Raw genomic sequence first — 21,426 nt, 5'->3', positions numbered from 1 at the left:
CCAGGCCGACAAGTTGCAATCGGGTCCTTGAGTGGATCATGTTTTGCAAGTGAAAGAAACACCTGCTGAATCAAGAATCATCATTTAGGACTCAACAATGGGATCTTCTAGTTGGGGCCTCGCTTACGTATGAACAGGGGTATCAGGAAATGTATATGTAACATATGAACTCGGCTATTAGCGTGGTGTGAAACCTACTCTTAGTGCTTAACTCTGATCTTACAAAAAACAGGAACTGGCAGAACTCTCTATCCTACCATTCATCACATTGGCCTCACCCGTAGGGTTAGTAGTAGAGCCGTGATAAGAATACTTCCGGTGTCAAAACCTGTTTCGGGACAGGTATTTTACCCATCAGAAAACACTGCACGTATAACTATGTTTGCCTTATTCTGTGATTTTATATCATGATTAATATCTCTTACTGCTAACATTTGCTCTATAGTAAAGTTGCCAACAGCATTACCACCTACTGGCACTGTGCATGCAGACCATCTGACCCGTTTCATGAGGGAAATTCTCTCATCCCCCGCCTAACATTGGCATTCATCTCCGTCTCTTGCAGCTTCTCAGAGATGGCCTACATAGCTACTTGTCTGGGAATCACAATGGACAAAGCATCACATTTGTGCCTCGAAATTCCCGTCGGTGACATCACTCGCCTAGACACCAGTGTCTCTTTCTGCATCCAGGACATGCTGTACAGGCTTGACATCTCCGAGTAGGCAGTGGGAGATCTTTTCCGCGAGAATGAGTATAGAAAGATGACGTTGAAGATCCAGGTCGATTAGCACGTAGGCAAGCTGCGGGCAATGGCCAAACTGAGACGAGTCACGATACCTTTAACAATATGAACATAAACATTCATTGGCATGCATCTCATACTGGGCCATTGGGAAGTCCTTTATTGATTGAGCACATAGTAGTTGGACGCGCCGACAATAGTGATAATGGTTTACAAAGTTGTTGAGCTTACATTTCTATTTACGATGATCATGATTGTAAGTAGACCACGTGACTCTATATCACTTTTTCCTGGTCCTTCCGATCGTTCTTGGAATTTTTGTCCGTCGCCCTTCTGCCGTTAGGCGTTGCCTCGGTGGGTCTTGTTGCTCGGCTAGGCGCCTTGCACGGGCTCTTGTGATACGACTTGGTTTACCAACGTTGGTATGGTCGCTGATGCGTTGCGAACTTGTCGGCTCGAGATCCCCTTGCAACGATTCCCGTTCTCCTCGGAGCGTACACAGAAGGTCCTTAACCTCCTCCATTAGTTGTGAAGTTTTGTCCATGATGTCGGGTGCCGGCCGAGGTTGGAACTCAGACAACTGCTTTGCTAGCAGGGTGTCGATCTCAGAACACTGTTTCGCTCGGTCTTGTGTAAACAAGCTTTTGAAATCTTCTGTAGACATCTCAATCGACTGCACCATTCGCTCCAACTTCTCCGCTGTCACGCTCCAGGTAGTCATTGTCGCCTCCGTCAACCTTTTGTATTCACTGAGTGCCGTAAGCATCTCTGATGTTTGCTCTTGCTTGGGAGCTTTGATCTCAGAATGGAGTGTGGCGGACAAGCTCTGGAACTCTTGTCGCAACGCTTCGGTCGAGTGTATCACTCTTCCCATATCCTGCGCCGCAATGTCAGACCTGGTTGTCCTTTCCTCCAAGGACTTTTTGTGTTCATCTAGTGCCCTAAGGAGCCCTGATGACTGCTCTTGTAGCAAGGCTTTGACATTGCCACAAAATGTAGAGAACAAGGTTTCGGCTTCTTCTCTAGATATTCCAACTGGCTTATCTGGCATATGACTGGTTCTTATTTCGTCTTTAGCTTTCAGATATGGAAGTCCACCTTTGCAATTGGAGACCGAACGGGCTGAGCCGGAAACGTACTGCTCAAACGCACGAAACACAGCATCATGAATGGATTTTTCGAAAGATGGCCACTGTTGTAGGACGAAGGGGTGCGGTACTGCATTTGGGGGCAGTCCCGGCTGGAATACATGGGGCTGGAAAGGAGGTCGAGGAAAGTTGGGCGGGGGATTATGGTTAGGAGGCATTTGGAAATGATGCTCATGGGGTGGCATGGTGTATGGACGTATAAGGTTATGGGGCGTAAAAAGACAATGAGAATGGTGAAGATAGGGCGCGACTTAACTTGGCTACAAAAATGAGAACTGGTCGAAGTTATAAAAGCCATTCACTCTCCCAGACGCGTCTTGACTTTTAATAAGTACCCCAGCATCTGTAATGTCCAATTCGTTCAGCGATATGTGACTTCTGGACAAAGATGGTACTTCTTTTCCTTGCCTTGTCTAATTGTGGGTCACTGATGTATGTACCAACGGGATCCCTTCACACTAAACCTCTTTTCAACTAGCGCCCTCTCCATTTTCTATGCTTTCCCACGCTCGACCCACCTGCAGGAACGAGCTATCTCGCAGAGCAGTAATCAAATGGTTCATGATGTGAATTGTCTATCTTGCTGCGCCTCAAGCAATAATCAACTTTGGTGCTTTCGAAACGCTCAGCCTTCTACAATGTAGTCGATTTTGGCACCTGTGGTTCTCTCGTAGAGTTTTCCCAATGGCAGGCACCATATGGTTATAGACTCAGTCAGACCTTATCCGTTAGGGAAAAACGGTGAATAGCAGCTGCCAAGCGACGAGGCTATTTTTTTCACCAACACGTTTCACTAGTCCGCGGTTGATGAGGATCCACGACCACGGATGAACAGTCTTTCCAGACACATCATGTACTATCAATGTAGATTTCTGGACCTAAACCGATACCGCCATGTGCTCAGTAGAGAGGGCGTTACATGATAGGTACATTGTCGGACTCTTCCGTCGTCTTACCTTACCCTGACCTTCATGAATATCCAGTGGATACGCCAAGCTCGAATGCGATACCAGCATGTGAACTAAGCCATTAGCGTGTAAAATCAGCTATTAGCGTGTGAAATCAGCTATTAGCGTGTGAAATCAGCTATTAGCGTGTGAAATTAGCCATTAGCGTGTGAACTCATGTAGCTTGTGAGTTCATAGTCTCCACCAGAGGCCCCGCTCCACCGGGTGAATCCTCTTACCAACCACGTTGCCATTCACCCCCAAGGAACTCGTTCGCGTTATTGAAACCTAGAGTTACCAAAATTGAACGCAATTTTGAACCTCGTCTCATCGAACTTGATGTGTAGAACAGAATATGGACTGGTGGAAACTGACGACACTGTCAACGCGTCGTGAGCATAAATGGGGGGGGCGCGTACCGTATGAGTATCTGAAAAGAAAAACTGTGCCGACGTGAAGAGTCAGCCATGCCGCATGAATCCGTACCCTAGACACGTTAACAGTAAAGTCGCTTAAATCATTGTTCCGTACTTTTCAATAGAATTTGTCCATAGACCATAATATATATCAATAAATTTAGCAGCGCAGTCTGGACCTACGCTAAAGATACTGGTGCTAAGGGTGCCAGTTTTGTCTATCGAAACATGATTCTTTGATGATGTGCGGAATTGAGGAGCCTTCCTTGACTCCATCATATAAGAGCCAGGCCATAACTTGACTTTCTCCCTTTTGTACCACTAGGTAAAAAACATGCAAGCTCCTATTATGGCAGAAAGTGACGAGCTAAATCATCGTGAAAAAATTCCAACCTTACCTCTCAGCTATACCGACAGCTTCCCGCGCATCACGAAAGAAACTCTTCTTGGTTGCATAGATCGCAAGCTGGATCTGTGCTTCAATCGTTTGATCATTGTTGACTGCCGTTTTAGGTACGAATATGAGGGAGGCCACATTGATGGCGCGATTAGTCTTGCGCCACGATTTGGAAGCATCGTAGATACAAATTTCTTTGATGATTTGATTCCCGGCAAGTCTGATCAAGGGCGGACATCCATTTGCCTGTATTGCGAATTTTCGCAGTACCGTTCACCCTTAGTGGCAGATCGTATACGGTCAAATGATCGGCAATATGATATCGAGCGGTACCCGGCTCTCTTGTACCCTGACATTTATATCCTAGACGGAGGTTACAATAGTTTTTTCAACGCCTACCCAGAACGATGCGTCCCACAAGCATACATTCAAATGACACATCCTGTGCATCAGCGTGTTTGTGAAGAAGAACTACATCGTTTACGGGGAGCCACAAAACCTTCCAAAGTATCGACATTTCGGACGGCTGGGTGGGTTCAAGCTCCCTTTGAACACTAGGAATAGGGATCCTTGAAATGTCCGCATTTTTTTCTTCTCGGCGTGATGTTCGCTGGAGTGACGCCCTGGGCAGATCCGTGCTGTGGTCACACCCTGCTCCATGGTGGAGCCCGCTCAATGCTACAGATGCTAGCGACCAAAGGCGTTGCCAGACAGATAGACCAAGTGAATTTATGCTTAACTTTTCGACCAGTTTTATGGCGAGAAGGTAAAGAGGAGACCGCTATTTGTAAGCAGGACCGTTTTCCAAGCTTACACAGGGTACTGGTGCATGAAGGGCAGATTTTGCAAAATACCATGACGGATACAACAACCCGCACCAATGGATCGAATACACGTACTGTGAAGTAAGGTTTTGCTTCATGCGCTCAGTAAAATTGCATCACTCATATACGTAGCAGATGCTTTGCTATTTATAAAGCAGCCCACGAATATACATCCACAAGATTCACACTTCTCCGAATGTAGCTGTTGAATACAGGTGGAGTATGAGATTAGTATCGGTCCGGCTGCGGAGTGTTTTAGTAATTCATTTGTGTTTTCTTTAAAATGCTTCTCACGTAACTTGGAAAGTCACACCAAGTTGAATCGTCCCATTTGACTTCCAGTGGCTGGTGGCTTGTCTAACTGGGATGCTGCATCACGTAATGGTTAATGTCGTCAAAAACCAACATAATACTTGTGTCGCTGTCAGGCTCAATTGAGGACTCTAGTCTACCGCCGGAGCATTACAGCTCCTCTCTTCTCTTTCACTTCTGTCGTGCCGCACTCTGAATCATTGGGTGTAAGTGTAGCTTAAGAAAGGTAAGAAGTGGCAGTACAGTTAGGGATCTTTTGCCTATAATATATCCATCACTAAACTATTTATAGAATCGTATCCAATGCGTCCAGAAAAAGACATCGTCAAAACTCTAACGGGTAAAGCCAATAGTATGATGCACAAGACCCGAGCTATACCCACTATCTCGGGACGTCACATGGCAAAAAGCATTACTTCTAAAGTAGGAGGACATAAGCATCGACAAGAGGAAAGAAGTTGTCTCTATTGTGAAATAGGTCGGAAGTCATCGGATCTCCCTAGGGTCACTGAGTATTGGGCATCAACTATGGAGCTGTAAAGACATTTTAGGGGTTTACATCAAGAATTCACTATCAAAGAAGGACATAATCGCTTCTTGGATACGGAGACATAGCAAAAATGACTGTTTGCTAGATGAATTGTTTGCTAGGAGGTCAGCGAGGTGTTAATGTAGAACATGATCTTCATCTTATTCTCAACACGGTGGTGGCATACATCACCTGCATCAAAGGGCGCGATTTATGGATGCTCGTTCGAGTAATTAGTCACAGCAATCAAGCAAAAGTATGTATATAAAGTTGAGGACATCTTGTAGTAAGCCATTGGTGGCTACTTTTACAAAAGAGCGTCTTGCTACAGCTTGCTCTGCTGGCATCCCTTACACTACTATGTAATTTATGTTGGACGAGAAGTTGCCTGACATATATGACTCGTTAGCTAGAACTGGCAGCACTAGCCAGAGACAACATGTAAGTCACGGCGATGAAACCCTCAGTCATTGCAGGAGCGAGCGTCGTGCCCGCGCCTTGCGATTCAAGAAGGGCAGCGGATGCATTCCCACCAGCAAACAGGCCGTGAATCACATCGCCATTTTTCCTAAGCACTCTTGCGAATTCGTCAGTCAGAAGTCCACCTCTTGTGCCAGCATCTCCAGGGAAGATCTTGATGGCATAGAAAGGGCTCTCTTTGACGGGGCCCATACAAGGGTTTGGTGTGACATCTGGATCGCCGATAAACTGCTGGTATCTATCCTCGCCCCTGTGGAAGTGCTTGTCACGGCCACCGTCGCACATCTCGTTCCATTCACTCAAGGTTGCCTGTAGACTCTGATTTGGTACCAGAATCTGCTTTGATAAACCATCAACGGTATCTGAGCGTACCAGGAGGCCTTTTTCGACGGCTTGGTCAATTAACCATGGACTTTGGAGCCCCCCAATAGGATATGCCTGCATGTATTTGTCATCGAAAATAAGCCAAAATTCGGCTGTCCTGCTGCCTTTCTTCGCCCTTTCGTACATGGACCTAACAGCAGCACCGTAAGGTTGGGATTCGGAGAAGAAACGGCGTCCATAGCCATCTACTACGAAGGAAAAAGGCTTCGATATGGCGAACATGGCTTCCGTTACTTTCCCTGTTCCAGGGTTGATCATGGTGGGGATACCCCAGACTTGGTCTAGCTGCGCACTGTCAGCGTGAAGCCTTTGGCTGACTTGAAGCGCAATGCCAATGTCTCCGGGAGCAGCAAGACTCCAACCCGCCATGGTTGATATCTTTGAGGCTCTTCCGTCGGTAGATCCGATTCCGAGGTATGTATCTCTCATCTTCTGATTCTGTGAGAAACCTCCTGTGGTCAGCACCACGCCCAATGATGCGTGGATGTGGACCGGCTTTTCGCTACGTCCACACAGGACCTTTGCTCCAATCACCCTGCCATCAAGATCAGATACCAAGAGCTCTTGTAGCTCGCATCGAGTCCAGATGGTCACGTTGCCGTGCTCCTTGCATATCTTGAGGAGCTGAGCGATCAGCGACTGACCCATAGACATCGGTCTCTCCATATCCTGAGGCGGAGCCACGGTTTTAGTGGCACAGCCCGTGGAAAAAGGCCGCCTCGTCAAGACACATAAGTCTTCGAATCGGGAAATGACAGGTACGTTTTCCTGCACTTGAAGGTATCTCACCCAGCCTTCCAAACTCGCTGCATCGAAAACTTCAGGATCCAAAGTGCGGCCATACGCGACCGCTCCTTCCATATGTGGGTGGTAATCTGGAAACTTGGATGGGGCGGCCATCCAGCGAAAACCCTCATTTCTGAAATACTTTGCCATCTCCGGTCCCTGCGTCAGAAAAGCCTTCAGCCGTCTGTTCTGCAGATCCCGAAGGACAATGTCTTCGTCGAGACCTGGGCTTGTAGCCTTCCCTACAGCGGCAATGTAACGTTCAGCCTGCTCTTTGCTATCCTCGATCCCAAGCTCTTGCATACGGAAATTGTTGGGCATCCACATGCAGCCACCGGACCTGAAAGTGGTGCCGCCGACATAGTCCTCCTTCTCAACAAGGATGACTCTGCGCCCTTGGTCTTGCACGGCTGCCGCCGCCGCTAGGCCGGCAGCACCGGCACCTATAATGAGGATGTCGCATTCAAAAACTGACCCTCGATACTGACTAGAATTTCCGCGGTGACCAGAGTCTTGCTTAATGATGGGGCAGCTGGGCTTTGTGTTATGTGGGGGCATGGCTCAGTTCTGTATGGCACTGGCGCACAACACGAGCAGCGATTCGCTTGTTGAAAGATTGGATAAGAGTAAAGGCTTTAAAGTTGGTTTTTAGTACTCAAACATTGCCTACTTGAGGTTTTTGTTTCTTCTCGAACTGCTGAGTAAAAGCAAGTTTGGCGAGGGAAAGAACCTTTTTATATAATGCTTCAAGAAGATAAAGAATGCAGGCAAAGAGAATCAAGACCACGATGTAAGTATGATCGGTGGGATAGGTCACCTTGGGCGTCACCTTGGGGAATGCCGAGCTGCGTTTTGAACGAACCATGTTGTAGTCAAGATTGGTGGAATACGGAGCAAAGCGTTTGGGGTACTTTTCACGGCTTAAAAGATCTATTTCTCCAAAGGAGCTAGCTACTCTACGACAATTTCGTCTTGAGCTTCTTGAACCCGGACGTGTGAATTCAATTCCTGCAGAAATATGAAGCTAGCCTGTAAGCGACAGTAGCCAGACACCATGACGCTAGGGTCGTCACACGCGAGATATTTCTCATGTCTTACGTGTGCTTGGTCCATGGGTACAGTTAGGTATATTCATCCATCTGTGTGCTGTGAAATCGTGTTCTTGACGGTATGCTTCTGACTCATATGTTCAATCTCAGGGCGCCTTGGTTTGCACAACCTGCCAGTGAGATTGCCGTCAATTCAACAACATTCGTTTTTCCCATTTATATATAGAGAATTCGCGACTCACAAGTAGAAGGGTAACGCATCGTATGTTGCTAGAATTAAATCCCACCTCTACGTGGCGGATCAATCCGAAAATATCTGCCTTTGCGGAAGAGGAATTTGATAAATGAAAATTCGCTTTCAAGAAATCTATTAATACAAAATCGACAAACGTATGTACACATGACTAGATTCAAGCTGCGGTATGTGCAATTCTTATTCACAAACGTGAGTCAGCATGACCCTACATGATGCGTTAGGCAGACTAGAACGGCGGCAGGCTAAGCTCAAAACACTCCGGACCACAAATTTCCGGTAAGGATATATGATGCAACATCGTATACCAAATGATGCTATAATTGTAACGAAGTGTCACAGTTGCCAATGAGGCCAATTCTTCTTTCTGAACAGGCACTGTGATAGGCACCAGTATAAAATACATTCACGGGCTCCTTGCTCGCTCTCCTGAGCTGACCCTTCCTACTGACGCCCCATCTGGTCCTTGATTGTTCGCCTGATCAATATGCGCTATTACACAATTCTCGCATTCACCTTGGTGAGCATTGCAGTGGCCGAAGAAGCCCCGCATAAGACGTCGGTTACTTGTATATGACTCCTTTCATGGCATGTTCTAATCAATCTGGATAGTGACAGACGGTCGGTTGAGAAACCTCACACGATGGATTCGACTAGTCCCGCGATCACGGCACCCCCTCGCAGCAACGCTGAGCGTGACCTCGATAGCTTGCTTTCTTCTTTAGAACTGCTTGCGAGCAAAGCAAGTGAGAAGGGCAGCAGCTTACTGGACCATGGTGAAACGCTAATCAAGGATAAGGCGTCCGCCATCAGCACAGCTTTTGACGGATCAGAAACATTGATCTCGGACAAGATTGAGGAAGTGAATTCTCGAGTGCTGAGCGCTATGAAAGAGGTTGTAACACACCTGAATGAAGGCAGCGATAGCGGTGACGGCAGCGGCAATAGCGCGGCTAGTGTAGACGTCCAGCGAAGCGTCGCCGCGGCTGCGGCTGTTTTGGGTGCCATCTTTATTGGCTTTGTAGCCGCTTGAGCATAGTTCCTGGTGCAATTCAAATTTTCCGAAGTCCATGATAATGATGGGATATCCTTCTAACGAACTTGGAACGTGTTGACGGTTGATCTGAGCTTGTTCGTCACCTTATCCTCATAGCGTACTGCAAAAAAGCCCTCTCCCATAGAGCGTCATAATTAGTTTCGATGGGTAAAGAAAATGCAATTGTGATCATCTATATAGAAGTGTATGTATTTATATATGCAAGAACAACAACCTGGCTCTCGATATAGCTGTGGCTGTGGAGACTCTACATGAACCTGGCTATAGTGAGAAGATTGGCGCTTAAGCAGGAGTGCATTTATTGGAAGGCTTCTATTGTATGAGGTCCTGGGATCTATAGGGTAAATCGAGACTGCTACCTGCTTTGTTCTCTAGGGAGTGAGCCTAATCAAAGCCCTATTGAGCAATATGATATCGCCGATTTAGTTTGAGTAGATTGGTAATACTACCTGCTCGCAGAACTACACTAAATTAGTTCCACCGACGACTCTCATACCCAACGAATGACCTGGACCTTGGTTATTTTATGAGTCCTCATTATCGGATTCAGACAGTACCTCGATCCTTATGATGACCTTGCCACAGTTGAGCTTGAAGATAATAGTAACCGGAATCGCAGCTTACCTGTTCAATATCGTTGAGGGCCTGCACCCATGACCTGTTCTCTGCTGACAGCCTGGTCAGTTTGTCCATCTGGCTGTCAAGGCTTGTCCTTAAATACTGCAGCTTTTGTTGGATATTTTCCAAGCCCTCTGTAGTTGAATTGGAAACTGAAGACGCCTGCTCTTCCAGGGCCATTTTAGTTGGCAGAGTCAACTTTGAGATGTTCGGCGCAGTAAACCGTTCAGGACCACTTGCTTCATCTTTCGGCGCATCTTTGTTTGAGACGGATATAGTGTCGAGGACCAAGGATGATTTCCTTTCCAAACAAACTGAACTCTTCCGTTGAGTCTTTTGTGTAGGTACCGGCGGGATGAATTCAGTAGGTTTCCACGATTCGATGTCGTGAGTTAAAGAATCGAAGGAGGTAGTATCTACAAATGTTTTGCCGGCTTGATAAGCTCTCCATACTGGGCTATGCTTCTTTTTGTCTGGAGCCTCCCACAATTCTACACGTTCGTCTGGTAGGCAAACAACGTAGGCTTTTTCTTGTACAGTCTTATAGATTTGGCCTTCGTACTCTCTAATTTTATCCGCGAGTCCTTTAACACTTTGTGCATTCTCCGATAGCAGAAACTTCTTGCCGGTTAAAGCCTTCGGGGGCTTTCGGCGAGTCATCATGTGACGAAGTATCCTTTCGAAGATGGTTGGAGACTAGTTGAGCTAAGCAAGGGCATCGAGGTATTTATCAACAGTTTAGGTGAGCCTAAGATCATACTGCCAGTCAAATTTACAGGTATACGTTAATCTGAAATATTCTCGTTCTATTCTTGGCTGGTGCTCTTACTCAGACGCCCTATGGCCCTTTTCGTCAACAATGTATAGTATCATTCTCGGATCCCACTTATATATATCTGGCTGTTTTATTGATACAATCTATTTTCTCTCATTTCACTATACGCGGTATGTGGCCGTTTTTATCTGTACCTACCGTTGAATCAATGCAGCAATTTGGGGCCCTTTGGTTGCCCAACCTAAATACCCACCACTAAGTCGCTGCTTACCCGTGATAGTCTGCGATAAGCACGACTTCAGCTGTAACGTGCAGCTCGTAGACAATCCGGAACTAGATAGAAATCCTGGCATGCACCGTAACTCAGCATCCCAGTGCTAAGTTGCGAATTAAGGATTCTATATCTTCCGCGATACCGAGCTCCTAGCGTTGGCCAGCGAGTTCTTCATGGCTGAGCTTTCCTTTGAGGAGTTGGTATCAACTCTCGTGTGACTAAGCAACAGGCTTGGTGGCGGAATTATGAGGACAAGTACCTCATTTCACTGTTCAAGGGCCTCTAATCGCCAGACTCCCCTTTCACCATGCAATTCGCACCCAGCAATTAGGGATCAAGATCAGGGTATATCAGCTTCGTGCTCAACTGTGTTACTTCTCAACTTCAGCACACAAGGTTTGACCAGCAGCGAACTAATGACAGAAATGCATAATTGTTCGGCTCCTGGCACCGACCCTTTGCTTGAGTTTTACTTTAGGCGCTGAAGTCGCGTTGGTCTCGCCTCATGTATATTGAAAGTGAATTCAGCCTGTGCCATAACAGATTGCTCTGTTGTAGGTGCAGTACTGTATTGATCTATGGTAAAATCTATGACTCGACAGTTTTCCAGCAGGTCTTGCGGATTGCGCCTCATAACATGTTGCTGCAATCCACGCCCAGTCCCATGCAGAAGACTCCATAGCGTCTATGAAGCTTTCAAACCTCCATGCGGCCTCACTGGTATGATATGTTCCAGGACTTTGTGCTTCTCTCGCATCCTGCTTAATTTCATTGCCAGTCCAGATATGGTCATGGGCTTCCAGTACATCGCATATCCCACTTGAATAAACTTCCACTTGATGTTTTCCAGCCTCGATTCGACAATGTATCTTTCATCTGGCGCCAGGAAGCCTAGGTCGACGACTCCCGCATCGAAACCTTTGCCATTGGGGATATATGGTAGAGTGGATTGTTGATGTAAGGCGTCATGAACGAATGCAAATGGAGTTGTTTCCAAAACAGCTTGGGGAGGAAGACTGTAGCAGTTGGAATAGTCTTGAGAGTCGGCAAACCAGTAATTGGCTTCCCAGGGACTCCAGAAAGGCCAGTAGTATAGGGTGGGATCCGATAGCGAACTGTGATATGGATATGCCACGATAGAGTCGTCAAGAGGAACCGTAGAATTGTCTTGGCTCGGCCAGGGCGCTGTGCGCACGAGGTCCTGAGACGAAGGTGCTGTAGCACTTGCGAAAGAGTCCCAATACAATGGGGGAAGTAAGCTTGATACTGAATGCTCACTAGCGTTGTGTGGATACATGAAATGCCAGTTCTGCCCTGACGAATGATGAGCCATCTCCAAAAGCTGGACAATCGAGCCACAGTGTTTGCAATGCTTTGAACAAAATGTGAAATCTTTGGACAGTTCGTGACTTTTTTTCAGTAGATATTTTACACATCCTTCGCGGACCTGTGATGTCTGTTATATTACCTCCCAGGTGAAGTGTCCACCCTGTGAATCGTGTCGTTGGAACCTTTGATCATTCTCATTCTGATTCAGGAAGCGATGCTCAGCATCAAGGTCCAACATGCTGCAAGATCCTAGAAATTCTGTCACATAAAGCCTGCTGGGCCCATGTCTAACCTCAGTGATTCACAGATGCTAGACCCACTGCGAGAAGCACCCAAACCACATAAGGGAGAAAGCCGACGGGTGAGGGTTAGAGGAACAAGTGTTCCAATACGACGTGGGGACTCTAGTCAGGAAATGCTCATTGGCCTACGGAATATATGGAGCAAAATTGAGATTAAAAAAAAACTCCTCTCCGAGCCTTCGGTGGGATGGCTGGAGGAAACAAGATTGACAAGTACCATTTGGTTCTGCAACAGTTTGTTGGCCAAGAAATGCTGATTTTAGCTTGAGATCAAACGACGTCCAATCGTAGACCTTGGTTATCTTCGCCTTCTCCGTTTTCACGCCCTAATGTGATGCGGCTAGGCGGAGCAAGCAAAGCACATGATCAATACAAGGCGCGGAAAGGTTGGGGATTCTGCAGAACAAGCAAGTACCAACGTCTTCGCGATCCAGTCAAAGAAGTCTCCGACAGCTTGGGCCCTACTTTAGCGCAGTGAACTCACGGTGAACTCACGGTGAACTCACAGTTAGTTTGAAGTGGGGCTTTCTCTTATCCCTTGTCTTGATCCTTATTTAAACATCTTGGCATTTAAGTAAGTACTAGACACGAACGAACATGGCGCGGAGCCGGATTGTGGGCGATCACGGAGTCATTATTACCCGGCAAATATTCTGTTCCCATATTTGGAAGGGTCTCTAGACCGTCTTACCCCATGCTCGAGTCTGTGAGCACTAGGGGTCAATGCGTAGGGCAACGAAATCTTCAGTCAATTCAGAAAGTGAGAAAGAAACATTTGTTTACAACAATATTGCAGAGAAAAAAAAGCATGTCGGCCAGGAAGATGTTTTCAGTCCCACTTCAATAAACAGAATCCTGAATAGCTTTAAATAAATAACTATTAGGCCTCAATAATGTCTTTGATGCTTCTTTTTTTTTAATTTTTCTTTTTTAGAATTAATATGTATAGAAACAGTTTTAGTGTTTGAGTAAATATTTACGTCTTAAAGTCACCTTTTTCCCGACTCTAGTAGCCTCTCTTCCTGTTAATGTTCCTCTTTGACCTTGCGTCAGGCACTTGACAAAACCATGAGGGTAGATTCGCGGGGCCGATGTGCAGGCTCCCTTTTGAGTAGTGGAGACCAACTCATTCGGCGGGGCTCATCGGCTTCCGTGGTTTGGTACAGTTAAAGTAAAAGAATATTGATTTTTACCATCGCAGAGAATCCAAACCGCCACGACCCAGTCAGCAGTTGTTGAGTTCGGTCCCTGGCCGAAATATCTCGGGACGGCTTGAAACAAGGATTTGTGAGAGTCCAAGCGAGCGCCTAAACTAAAACGGCAATGTATCCAACTTGCCACAACTTACCCTACAGATAGCTACGACATGATGAGTAGTAGTAGTAGTAGTAGTAGTATTTATTACGCCCGGGAGAACGGACCTCATAGGGCCTGTGGCTACGCTAAGCTATTCACGTATTCCCCGCTTTTCGTCCATTCTACACAAAAGAAAGCCCCGCCTTGGGTAAAGAGAAAACAAGCAAGCCCAGTCTTAGGGTTAATCAGCGAGTGGGTCTGACCAAAATGATGCAAGAAGATGACGGTGGGGAATTCAAGTGAAATATTAACCCCACAGCGCTCGGCCAGGCTCATCCCCGTGAAAAACCCTGAGGCGGGGTTTCATCAAACACTTCAGACATGGTCATCACACGATCGCATGCCATGCCTTAGGCATCATGGTCAACGTCAATGGCAACTCCGGCCGGTGCATGGCATCCTGAGTTTGAGACTATCATCAATGCAGGACACGGCAGCCTTGGTCAGGCGGGTTGGTGCTGACATGGAGCATTCAATTTTAAAAAACTAATAGGCTCAAGAAATACTTTTAACTCCACTCGAATACTTAATCCGAAGTGATACATTTTCGAGAAATAAGTCTTCTTCTACTCTCCCCATCTTAGTACGACTCACAAGCTAATATTCTAACTTGAATGGTTCGGTGCCGAAGAGCTTGACGACCAATCAGAAGTAGAATCAAGTCCTGGAGGAAATTGACGAATGGTAAGAATGTGTGTGTTGCGTCCTCATCTGGGTTGTCTGAAATTTCTTCCCACGTAGCCTCCTCTCGTGGCAGGTGACGCCAGTCTTTGTAGTCTACTTCTACGAGGCGATACCTGTCCATCTTGAAGACATCCATAGCGGGCCTATTTACCTGCTCCTTTGAGTGTACCCACTGTTTTCGTTTGATCTTGTAGTTGACTATCCATATCGCCTCCAGATTGCCAACCTTTGCACCACGCAAGGCGCATGAACATAGAAAGTTCAGTATGTCAGCGGATGGATATTTTCTCCTCTCGGACAACCAGTCCGTATGGTATTCCCAGCCAACATGCCGCATCCCTAGGCCCCACTCCTCTAAGCCTGCACCGGGTCCCTTCGTGCATGGAGAGGGTGACTTTGATTCGAGAGGGTGAAGCTGAAAGATGACGAGGTCTTCTGGAGCACATGTAATCTTCCATTGTTTCGTTCTATCGATCCCTGCAGAGGTCAAGGAGTAAGACGCGTGATGGCCTGCGGTAGCGCAAGTTGAAGCTTGGCCTGGACCTTTGCGAGCGTCGCTTCGTGGCTGTCTTTCATGGAGACAAGCGGCGTAACGGGACTCTCTGCAGGTCACCCGAAGACTCACAAGGGTCACGTAGGAAGAAGGGTTACCATCAAAATGTAAATCCTTTCCATCTCTTAAATCGGTTGAAGTATTTGGGATAGGACCAACGGGCCACCTCGGAGGCAGTAGGTAGTAATCCATCGGCCAATTGCTCAAGAGGATACCATAGCGACTCGCAGGCTTTCTAACCATACGCCATACGCCATACGGACCTGAATGGTTTATGGTGTATGATTTATTCTCGTATGGCGAACTAAACCATATATTGCCCATACGGCAAATGACGTCAAACCGGTCAAGGGCCCACATCTTCCTCTAGAGCGCTGGTGCTTCCCTCCTCTGCCATGTACTCATATTGTTCAACCTCGTCTACGTGTAGCCCTGCCGTTATACCGCTGCGAATCCAGCTCTTCAAGCACTCCCCCTTTTCAATTGTCGATGCTCCAAGGAGCATTCGATCCCATGAAATTGTACGCCGTGCTCCAGAGAATGTACGCTCAGGGTCAGCAGACATGGCAGGTATTGAGAGAATGTCTATTGCCATCTTTGACAGTCGGGGAAAGCGCTCCTTCTGCTCATCGCGGAGCCACCAGACAAGGGGGGAGCAGTCGATTGGAATGGGTGGCTGGGAGGTGTAGGTTTCGTATTCGTCAACGTCGGGCTCTGTGCCTATGACATTAAGCTCCTGTGCAAGCAGGTCATACTCATCCAGTTCCAGTGCCGGAACAATGGAAGGAGTAGTATAAACGGTTGGCAGGTTCTTGTATTCGTCTTCCCACAATTTCTTCACTCCTGTAAAGATCTTCTTATGCCATGCCTTTGGCCAATTTTTCTGTATATGAGCCTTTCCTCGGGATGGATGGAGAATAAGGGCTGCAGCGTATGCAGGGCTCTCATCGGAGAGCTGGTAGTATTTGTCGAAGACATGCCAGCTCGTCAGTACCGGACCAAGTAGCTGTTGGTTCATCTTGTATTTGTTGAATGCTTGCTGGTAATGCTTGTGAAGGACATCCATCGTAAATAATGTACGTTCGAGCGTCGAACGATACCCCTCAGTAAGGAGTGTTATCTTCCAAAACGGCTGTAGGAAGTTCCGCGTCTCGCGAAGGTTTTGCCAATCCTGTGGTGCTAAGTAGTCGTCCACAAGGGCGTCGTAGTACTTGTCCTGATACCACTTGATATGCTCCTCCTTATCAAGAGCGGCATCGAGCAGAAGAAACCATGAGTTCCAGCGTGTATCGTTGTCGAGCCCGAGGACTTTGCCGGCACGCCTCCGAAAGAGATTATACCTGTAATCGTTGGCTCTAATATGGATAGCAGTATTATGTAACTTGCTGAGCGGACCGAGTTGACTCCAGCCACGCTCCTTTCGCTTCTTCCAACCCTGCATCATGTCAATGTTGAACGAAGCTTGGTCCATCTCTTCAATCTGCCTACAGGCTTCAAGCACAGCCTCTTTGCTATCCATGAAAAGAAACGCTTGGACGCAAAGGTTGACAATGTGGCCATGGCAACGAATCCGTCGGTGTCTTGCATTCCAGGCGACGCCTCGTCCATCAAGGAAGTGGCTCAATAGACGACATAGCACGTCATTGGAACCGTGATTATCTCCTGTAATATATCCCAGCTGGCGTGAGATGCCGTACTCCTCAATGACTGGCTGAAGGAGCTTCCACTGCTCGGCTCCGCTGTGGCTTCCAGGGCCGTCTATGCCAGGAAGTTCAGGCAAGGCCAGCAGTGCCTGGCAGGGATTTTTCGTGCCTTCCTGCATAAATTGCACGCATATTCCTAGGAAAGCCTTGTGGTTTGGTGCGCTCCATACGTCAGCGGAGAGGTGAAGCTTGGCAGGTGAGGATTGCAGCTTTTTTCGGAGAATATCTTTGTGGATCGCATATGAGTTCGAGCAGAGTTTTTGGACATGGCCGTGGGAGGTGTTGATAAGCTCTTCTGCAGTATAGTTTGCCGCCATAAGCAGAGCGTGCAACTCTGGCCAAGTATTGCAATTGTATGGGAGATTGCGGACAGTAACCAGCTGGACTAAGGCTTCCATTGCAGCCTTTGGATTAAGTACGTTGCGAAGAACTTGCTCCTCTCTTTCTTGAAGCTTAGTAACCTCAATCTCGCCTGCTTTGTTGAACGCTTCTTTGATGAGGCTGGTACGCACTTTCTTGGTCGAATTTGGCTCCGAGCCAGCGGCTTCAACTGAGTGTATCTTAAGTAGGTGGTTACGGAATGTGGTAGACACGTATGTGGAGTACGGTGGGTCGCTGCAGTATTTGCAGTAGAACACTAAGTCCTGCTTTGGCCCAGCGCGCTCAGGCTCGGATCCTTGAGGTTTTCGAGTGTGTTGCCACGTCGCATCGGCCGTAGTGATGCGTTTGCGCTTTGGAGTTGTTGAAGTGGAAGATTCAACGGAGGGTAAGCTCTGCCTATCAGGTATCTCAGAAGCCGTCTCGATTGTTGCAGCGATGGAGGACTCGCGGTCACTACGCGGGCGGCTGAGGAAGGAGTCCATCGCAGGCAATCAACGGGCATCATGGCTTTCCACTAGCTTCGTCATGAAGTGTCGCGCGACGCGGAGGCGTGGCTAGCTGACGGTCGGCCACGGCAGTCAGAAGGTCGCTCAGTGAATCGGGTAAGGTTAACGAATGAGACTTGATTTCTATCTCAAGGAGTGGAATCGTATGAGACTATATGATCTGGAATAGTTCTGCTGCCTGCAAGGCAGCAGCTGTTGCCTAGCAGGCAGGACCGTACTAACTGTTTGCTATAAGTGAGCGACTTGATCTTGACATGAAGCCTGACAATGTGACTCGAAGCGATCTTGATAGTTGCCCTTGGATTGGAGCTACGGAGACGTTGCACGGCAGTCCAAGTTGCCCACGCATAGCTTAAGCAACCGATTTGCCATTCAAGTATCCTGTCTACCTTATGGATCTATTGGAAAGGGAGGCCATTCAGGACCAGGAGGATGGTCAAGGTGTTCTAGTGCCGCCGATTTCCTTACCTGACTATTTTTGACTCGGAGCAACTTTATCCCGCGTATGATCATATATGGCCATACGCCTCAGACCGTATGGTATAGGTATATGGGCAATATATGAGTAATATATGGTTTAACTAAACCATACGCGTATGGTTAGAAAGCCTGGCGACTCGTCTGAGATTGGCTATGATTGAAAAGGCGAAAGAAATGTACTCCGGGGCTCTCCGATTGAAGGGCGAACCTCCAGACCCTAGCCCTGAGCTCAGGCGGGAGCTGCTTAAAACAAGTGAAGTTTTCGAGCATCTTGGTCCAACAGATGGTAGAGATCTTCACTTCCGAAAAGCCCACACAATTCCAACCAGGCCTTATAGTTGCATGCTGTTCTCCTACAACCAAAGATCGTGATGATACGAGTTTTGTTGATCCATGCTATGTCGCAGCAATATGACCATGGCTGAAATCTTGTGAAATTAATGTTGCTAGCGTTGTAAGCCGATGTCGTAAACGAAAGGGAAAAGACTCCTTGTGTGAGCGACCAGACATGAAGAGGACTGATTCTATCCAGCCTCCATCATGTAACCTCCTTTTCCTACTATGGTTAATATGGCCCTCAAGGCCTTAGTCATCTCTTCTCATGCTCTGTCAGCTGCCAACTCCAATGTTTCACGAAATGTGGAGACCCATTGAAGTAGCAAGGATGCTGTGAACGAGCAAGATGCGTGCCCAAGCCTATAGAGTACTAGAATGGTTCGTGGCAACTGATTGGGAATATAACAGGTAATTTTACCATAGGTTTCCATATGTTTGCTGTCATATTTCTGGAACCGGTGCTCCCTATAATAGGCTAGTTGCCTCATACTGGCAACCTGTTTTTATTCACTGTCTAGAGGCGAGACAACGTCATCAAACCAAGGCTACCATCGGCACGATCACCGCTATGTCTTCCTCATACATCATTCCGGGCACTGTTTTTCTAATTCTTGGTCATATTACAGTAATAGTGCTTTACAGGCTGTACTTCCACCCTCTAGCCAAGTATCCAGGTCCGTTCTGGGCACGGATCTCAGCATTCCCAGCATATTACTACACTCTCAGACAGGATCGGCACATATGGTTCTGGAAGCTGCAGGAGAGATATGGTAAGCAATATACACCCATCACAAAACAGGAGTACGTCAAAGGCTGACGTACGCTCTTACAGGCCCAACCTTTCGCATCACTCCTAATAGTGTCCTGATCAACACTCCTACCGGCCTAAAGACCATCTACAACAACAAGGCAAATGTCAAGAAGACGGAATACTACAGAGTATACCCTCGCAATATTCACGCTGTGACAACATGGAATAGTATCGATAAGACTACCCATGCTCGAAAGAGGCGAGTTATGAACCATGCCTTCTCTGATAAAGCACTGCGCTCCTGCGAACCTTTCATTCATTCCAATATCGATCGATGGATTGAGTTACTCGATCAAGAAATTAGAGAGAAGAAATGGTCTGGCTCATTGAATATGGCTCGATGGGCTGATCATCTTGTCTTTGATACCCTAGGCGAGTTATGTTTCGGTAAATCCTTTGGCATGAAGGAACATGATAGCGAGTTACGGCATATTCCAACGCTCATGACTGACTTTATGTCCACTATTCATCCGGTAAGATACAAGACACCATCGATAAAGCTGTTGCTAATGTTGGATGTTCAGATTGCCTACTCCCCGTTTGCTTATCTCTGGGCATGGCTCAAGCCCAGAGGCCTGGACTATCTTCTCGCAGCCATTGCGCCTCCAGCCTTGAGCAAGTGGCAAACGTTTGTCGAGAAATGCTTTACTGAGAGAGCTCGGCTCGAAAATGAGGCGCGAGGAGTATGTAAATTGGGTACAGAGAGTCGAAAGGATTTCTTCCACTATCTCTTCCACGCCATTGATCCTGATACTGGAAAGGGATACAGTAACGATGAACTGTTCGGTGAGAGTGAGTCTCTTATTATCGCTGGCTCCGATACGTCCGCCATAAGTCTCGCTGCTTCTTTCTTCTATCTTACAAGATACCCTCATGTACAAGACAAGCTTGCCAAGGAATTGAAATCTACATTTCCCAGCGTCGACGACATCAGGGGTGGCGCAGCTCTCTATTCCTGTCAATATCTTCGAGCGTTCATTGACGAGACAATGCGCATGAGCCCTCCTGTTCCGGCTGATCTTGCTCGAGAGGTCCAAGAAGGTGGCATTGTTGTCGATGGGCAGTATATCCCAAGGGTATGAAAGTCAGCACCGCATCCTACTGCATGCATCACAACCCTGATATATATCCTGAGCCATTCAAGTTTCGTCCCGAACGGTGGATTGTCGATGAGAATGATGAGTGTGGAGTTTCCTCTGCGAGTGTCTGTTTAGCTGAAAGTGCATTTATGCCTTTCTCTACAGGCCCTCGAGGATGTGTTGGGAAGAATCTGGCCTATCTGGAGATGAGCCTAGCTTTGGCAAAGGTTGTGTACCACTTTGAGATCCGTCGTGATAACAGCAGCAACCTGGGAGGCGGAAGCCCTGATGCTATCAAAGGACGTCGTACTGTTGACCAGTATCAGTTGGGGGATATATTCGTTGCGAACAGGGACGGGCCCTTGGTACAGCTTACCAAACGAACCTGAAAGGATTGATCGCTCAGTGTTCGGTTCCGGACCGCCCTTCGCCTCCTCAATTCCTTGCACATTGAGGCGATTGGGTAGCAAACTCTACACACGATAATATATATGCTACCTTTATGTTCTATTATATAAACAATTTGAAGAACTATGCCACTGTAGGGTCTTTCACGCAAGGTCGCGTTTCCAGATCGTCAAGTTCAACCCAGAAGGCATTAATATCTCTATCTGCTTGACAAAGTAATTGTGGAATACGATATTGAAATCTTCGCAAGCGAAGAATTGTATCATTCATCCGTCAGGCACGTGGAAGGACGTAGTTTTGAGAGAAATCTTCGGGAAGCATATCAGGCCCCATCCTGACGATACAGGTAGTCTAAAGTTTCGCCATTGTTAGAAAGGGAACTAAAAAATAAAAGCATCCAGCTTGAATTGATCATGGTAGCTCAATGTATTGTATAGTATTCCAGTAATAATGTCTAGCTGCACTGACCCTTAAGAGCATATTGTCGCTACTCCATTTTAATTC

General features: G+C 47.1%; 8 protein-coding genes across 8 annotated transcripts; 3 read left to right on the top strand and 5 right to left on the bottom strand.

The window, feature by feature from the left end:
* Positions 1-1,025: 1,025 nt before the first annotated feature.
* BKA55DRAFT_679879 (uncharacterized protein) lies at positions 1,026-2,154 on the bottom strand (the record flags this gene model as incomplete). The annotated part of the gene is made up of 1 exon (XM_046198193.1): positions 1,026-2,154. The coding sequence occupies exon 1, from the start codon at positions 2,076-2,078 to the stop codon at positions 1,026-1,028; it is 1,053 nt and encodes a 350-aa protein (XP_046044309.1). The 5' UTR covers positions 2,079-2,154.
* A 1,436-nt stretch (positions 2,155-3,590) lies between these two features.
* On the top strand, positions 3,591-4,211 carry BKA55DRAFT_523148 (uncharacterized protein; the record flags this gene model as incomplete). Its single annotated transcript, XM_046188624.1, has 2 exons — positions 3,591-3,924; positions 4,057-4,211. The coding sequence occupies 2 exons, from the start codon at positions 3,591-3,593 to the stop codon at positions 4,209-4,211; spliced, it is 489 nt and encodes a 162-aa protein (XP_046044308.1).
* Positions 4,212-5,723: 1,512 nt separating this feature from the next.
* BKA55DRAFT_523088 (FAD binding domain-containing protein) lies at positions 5,724-7,526 on the bottom strand (the record flags this gene model as incomplete). The annotated part of the gene is made up of 1 exon (XM_046188620.1): positions 5,724-7,526. One exon carries the CDS (start codon positions 7,524-7,526, stop codon positions 5,724-5,726), a length of 1,803 nt encoding a protein of 600 aa, XP_046044307.1.
* A 1,231-nt stretch (positions 7,527-8,757) lies between these two features.
* On the top strand, positions 8,758-9,303 carry BKA55DRAFT_523248 (uncharacterized protein; the record flags this gene model as incomplete). The annotated part of the gene is made up of 2 exons (XM_046188629.1): positions 8,758-8,828; positions 8,889-9,303. The coding sequence occupies 2 exons, from the start codon at positions 8,758-8,760 to the stop codon at positions 9,301-9,303; spliced, it is 486 nt and encodes a 161-aa protein (XP_046044306.1).
* A 548-nt stretch (positions 9,304-9,851) lies between these two features.
* On the bottom strand, positions 9,852-10,605 carry BKA55DRAFT_544429 (uncharacterized protein; the record flags this gene model as incomplete). The annotated part of the gene is made up of 2 exons (XM_046190709.1): positions 9,852-9,917; positions 9,952-10,605. 2 exons carry the CDS (start codon positions 10,603-10,605, stop codon positions 9,852-9,854), a joined length of 720 nt encoding a protein of 239 aa, XP_046044305.1.
* Positions 10,606-11,679: 1,074 nt separating this feature from the next.
* Positions 11,680-12,561, bottom strand: BKA55DRAFT_522815 (uncharacterized protein; the record flags this gene model as incomplete). Its single annotated transcript, XM_046188603.1, has 2 exons — positions 11,680-12,336; positions 12,463-12,561. The coding sequence occupies 2 exons, from the start codon at positions 12,559-12,561 to the stop codon at positions 11,680-11,682; spliced, it is 756 nt and encodes a 251-aa protein (XP_046044304.1).
* Positions 12,562-14,222: 1,661 nt separating this feature from the next.
* On the bottom strand, positions 14,223-15,578 carry BKA55DRAFT_710096 (uncharacterized protein; the record flags this gene model as incomplete). Its single annotated transcript, XM_046200774.1, has 1 exon — positions 14,223-15,578. One exon carries the CDS (start codon positions 15,576-15,578, stop codon positions 14,562-14,564), a length of 1,017 nt encoding a protein of 338 aa, XP_046044303.1. The 3' UTR covers positions 14,223-14,561.
* Positions 15,579-19,192: 3,614 nt separating this feature from the next.
* Positions 19,193-20,903, top strand: BKA55DRAFT_710092 (cytochrome P450; the record flags this gene model as incomplete). The annotated part of the gene is made up of 4 exons (XM_046200773.1): positions 19,193-19,298; positions 19,424-19,908; positions 19,960-20,466; positions 20,511-20,903. The coding sequence occupies 4 exons, from the start codon at positions 19,193-19,195 to the stop codon at positions 20,901-20,903; spliced, it is 1,491 nt and encodes a 496-aa protein (XP_046044302.1).
* Between the last annotated feature and the right edge of the window lie 523 nt (positions 20,904-21,426).

Source organism: Fusarium redolens (genome assembly GCF_020744475.1).
Source record: "Fusarium redolens strain MPI-CAGE-AT-0023 chromosome Unknown BKA55scaffold_18, whole genome shotgun sequence".
Classification (NCBI taxonomy): Eukaryota; Fungi; Ascomycota; class Sordariomycetes; order Hypocreales; family Nectriaceae; genus Fusarium; species Fusarium redolens.
Note: the sequence above shows the minus strand (reverse complement) of the source record. Positions and strands in the feature narration are given on the sequence as shown.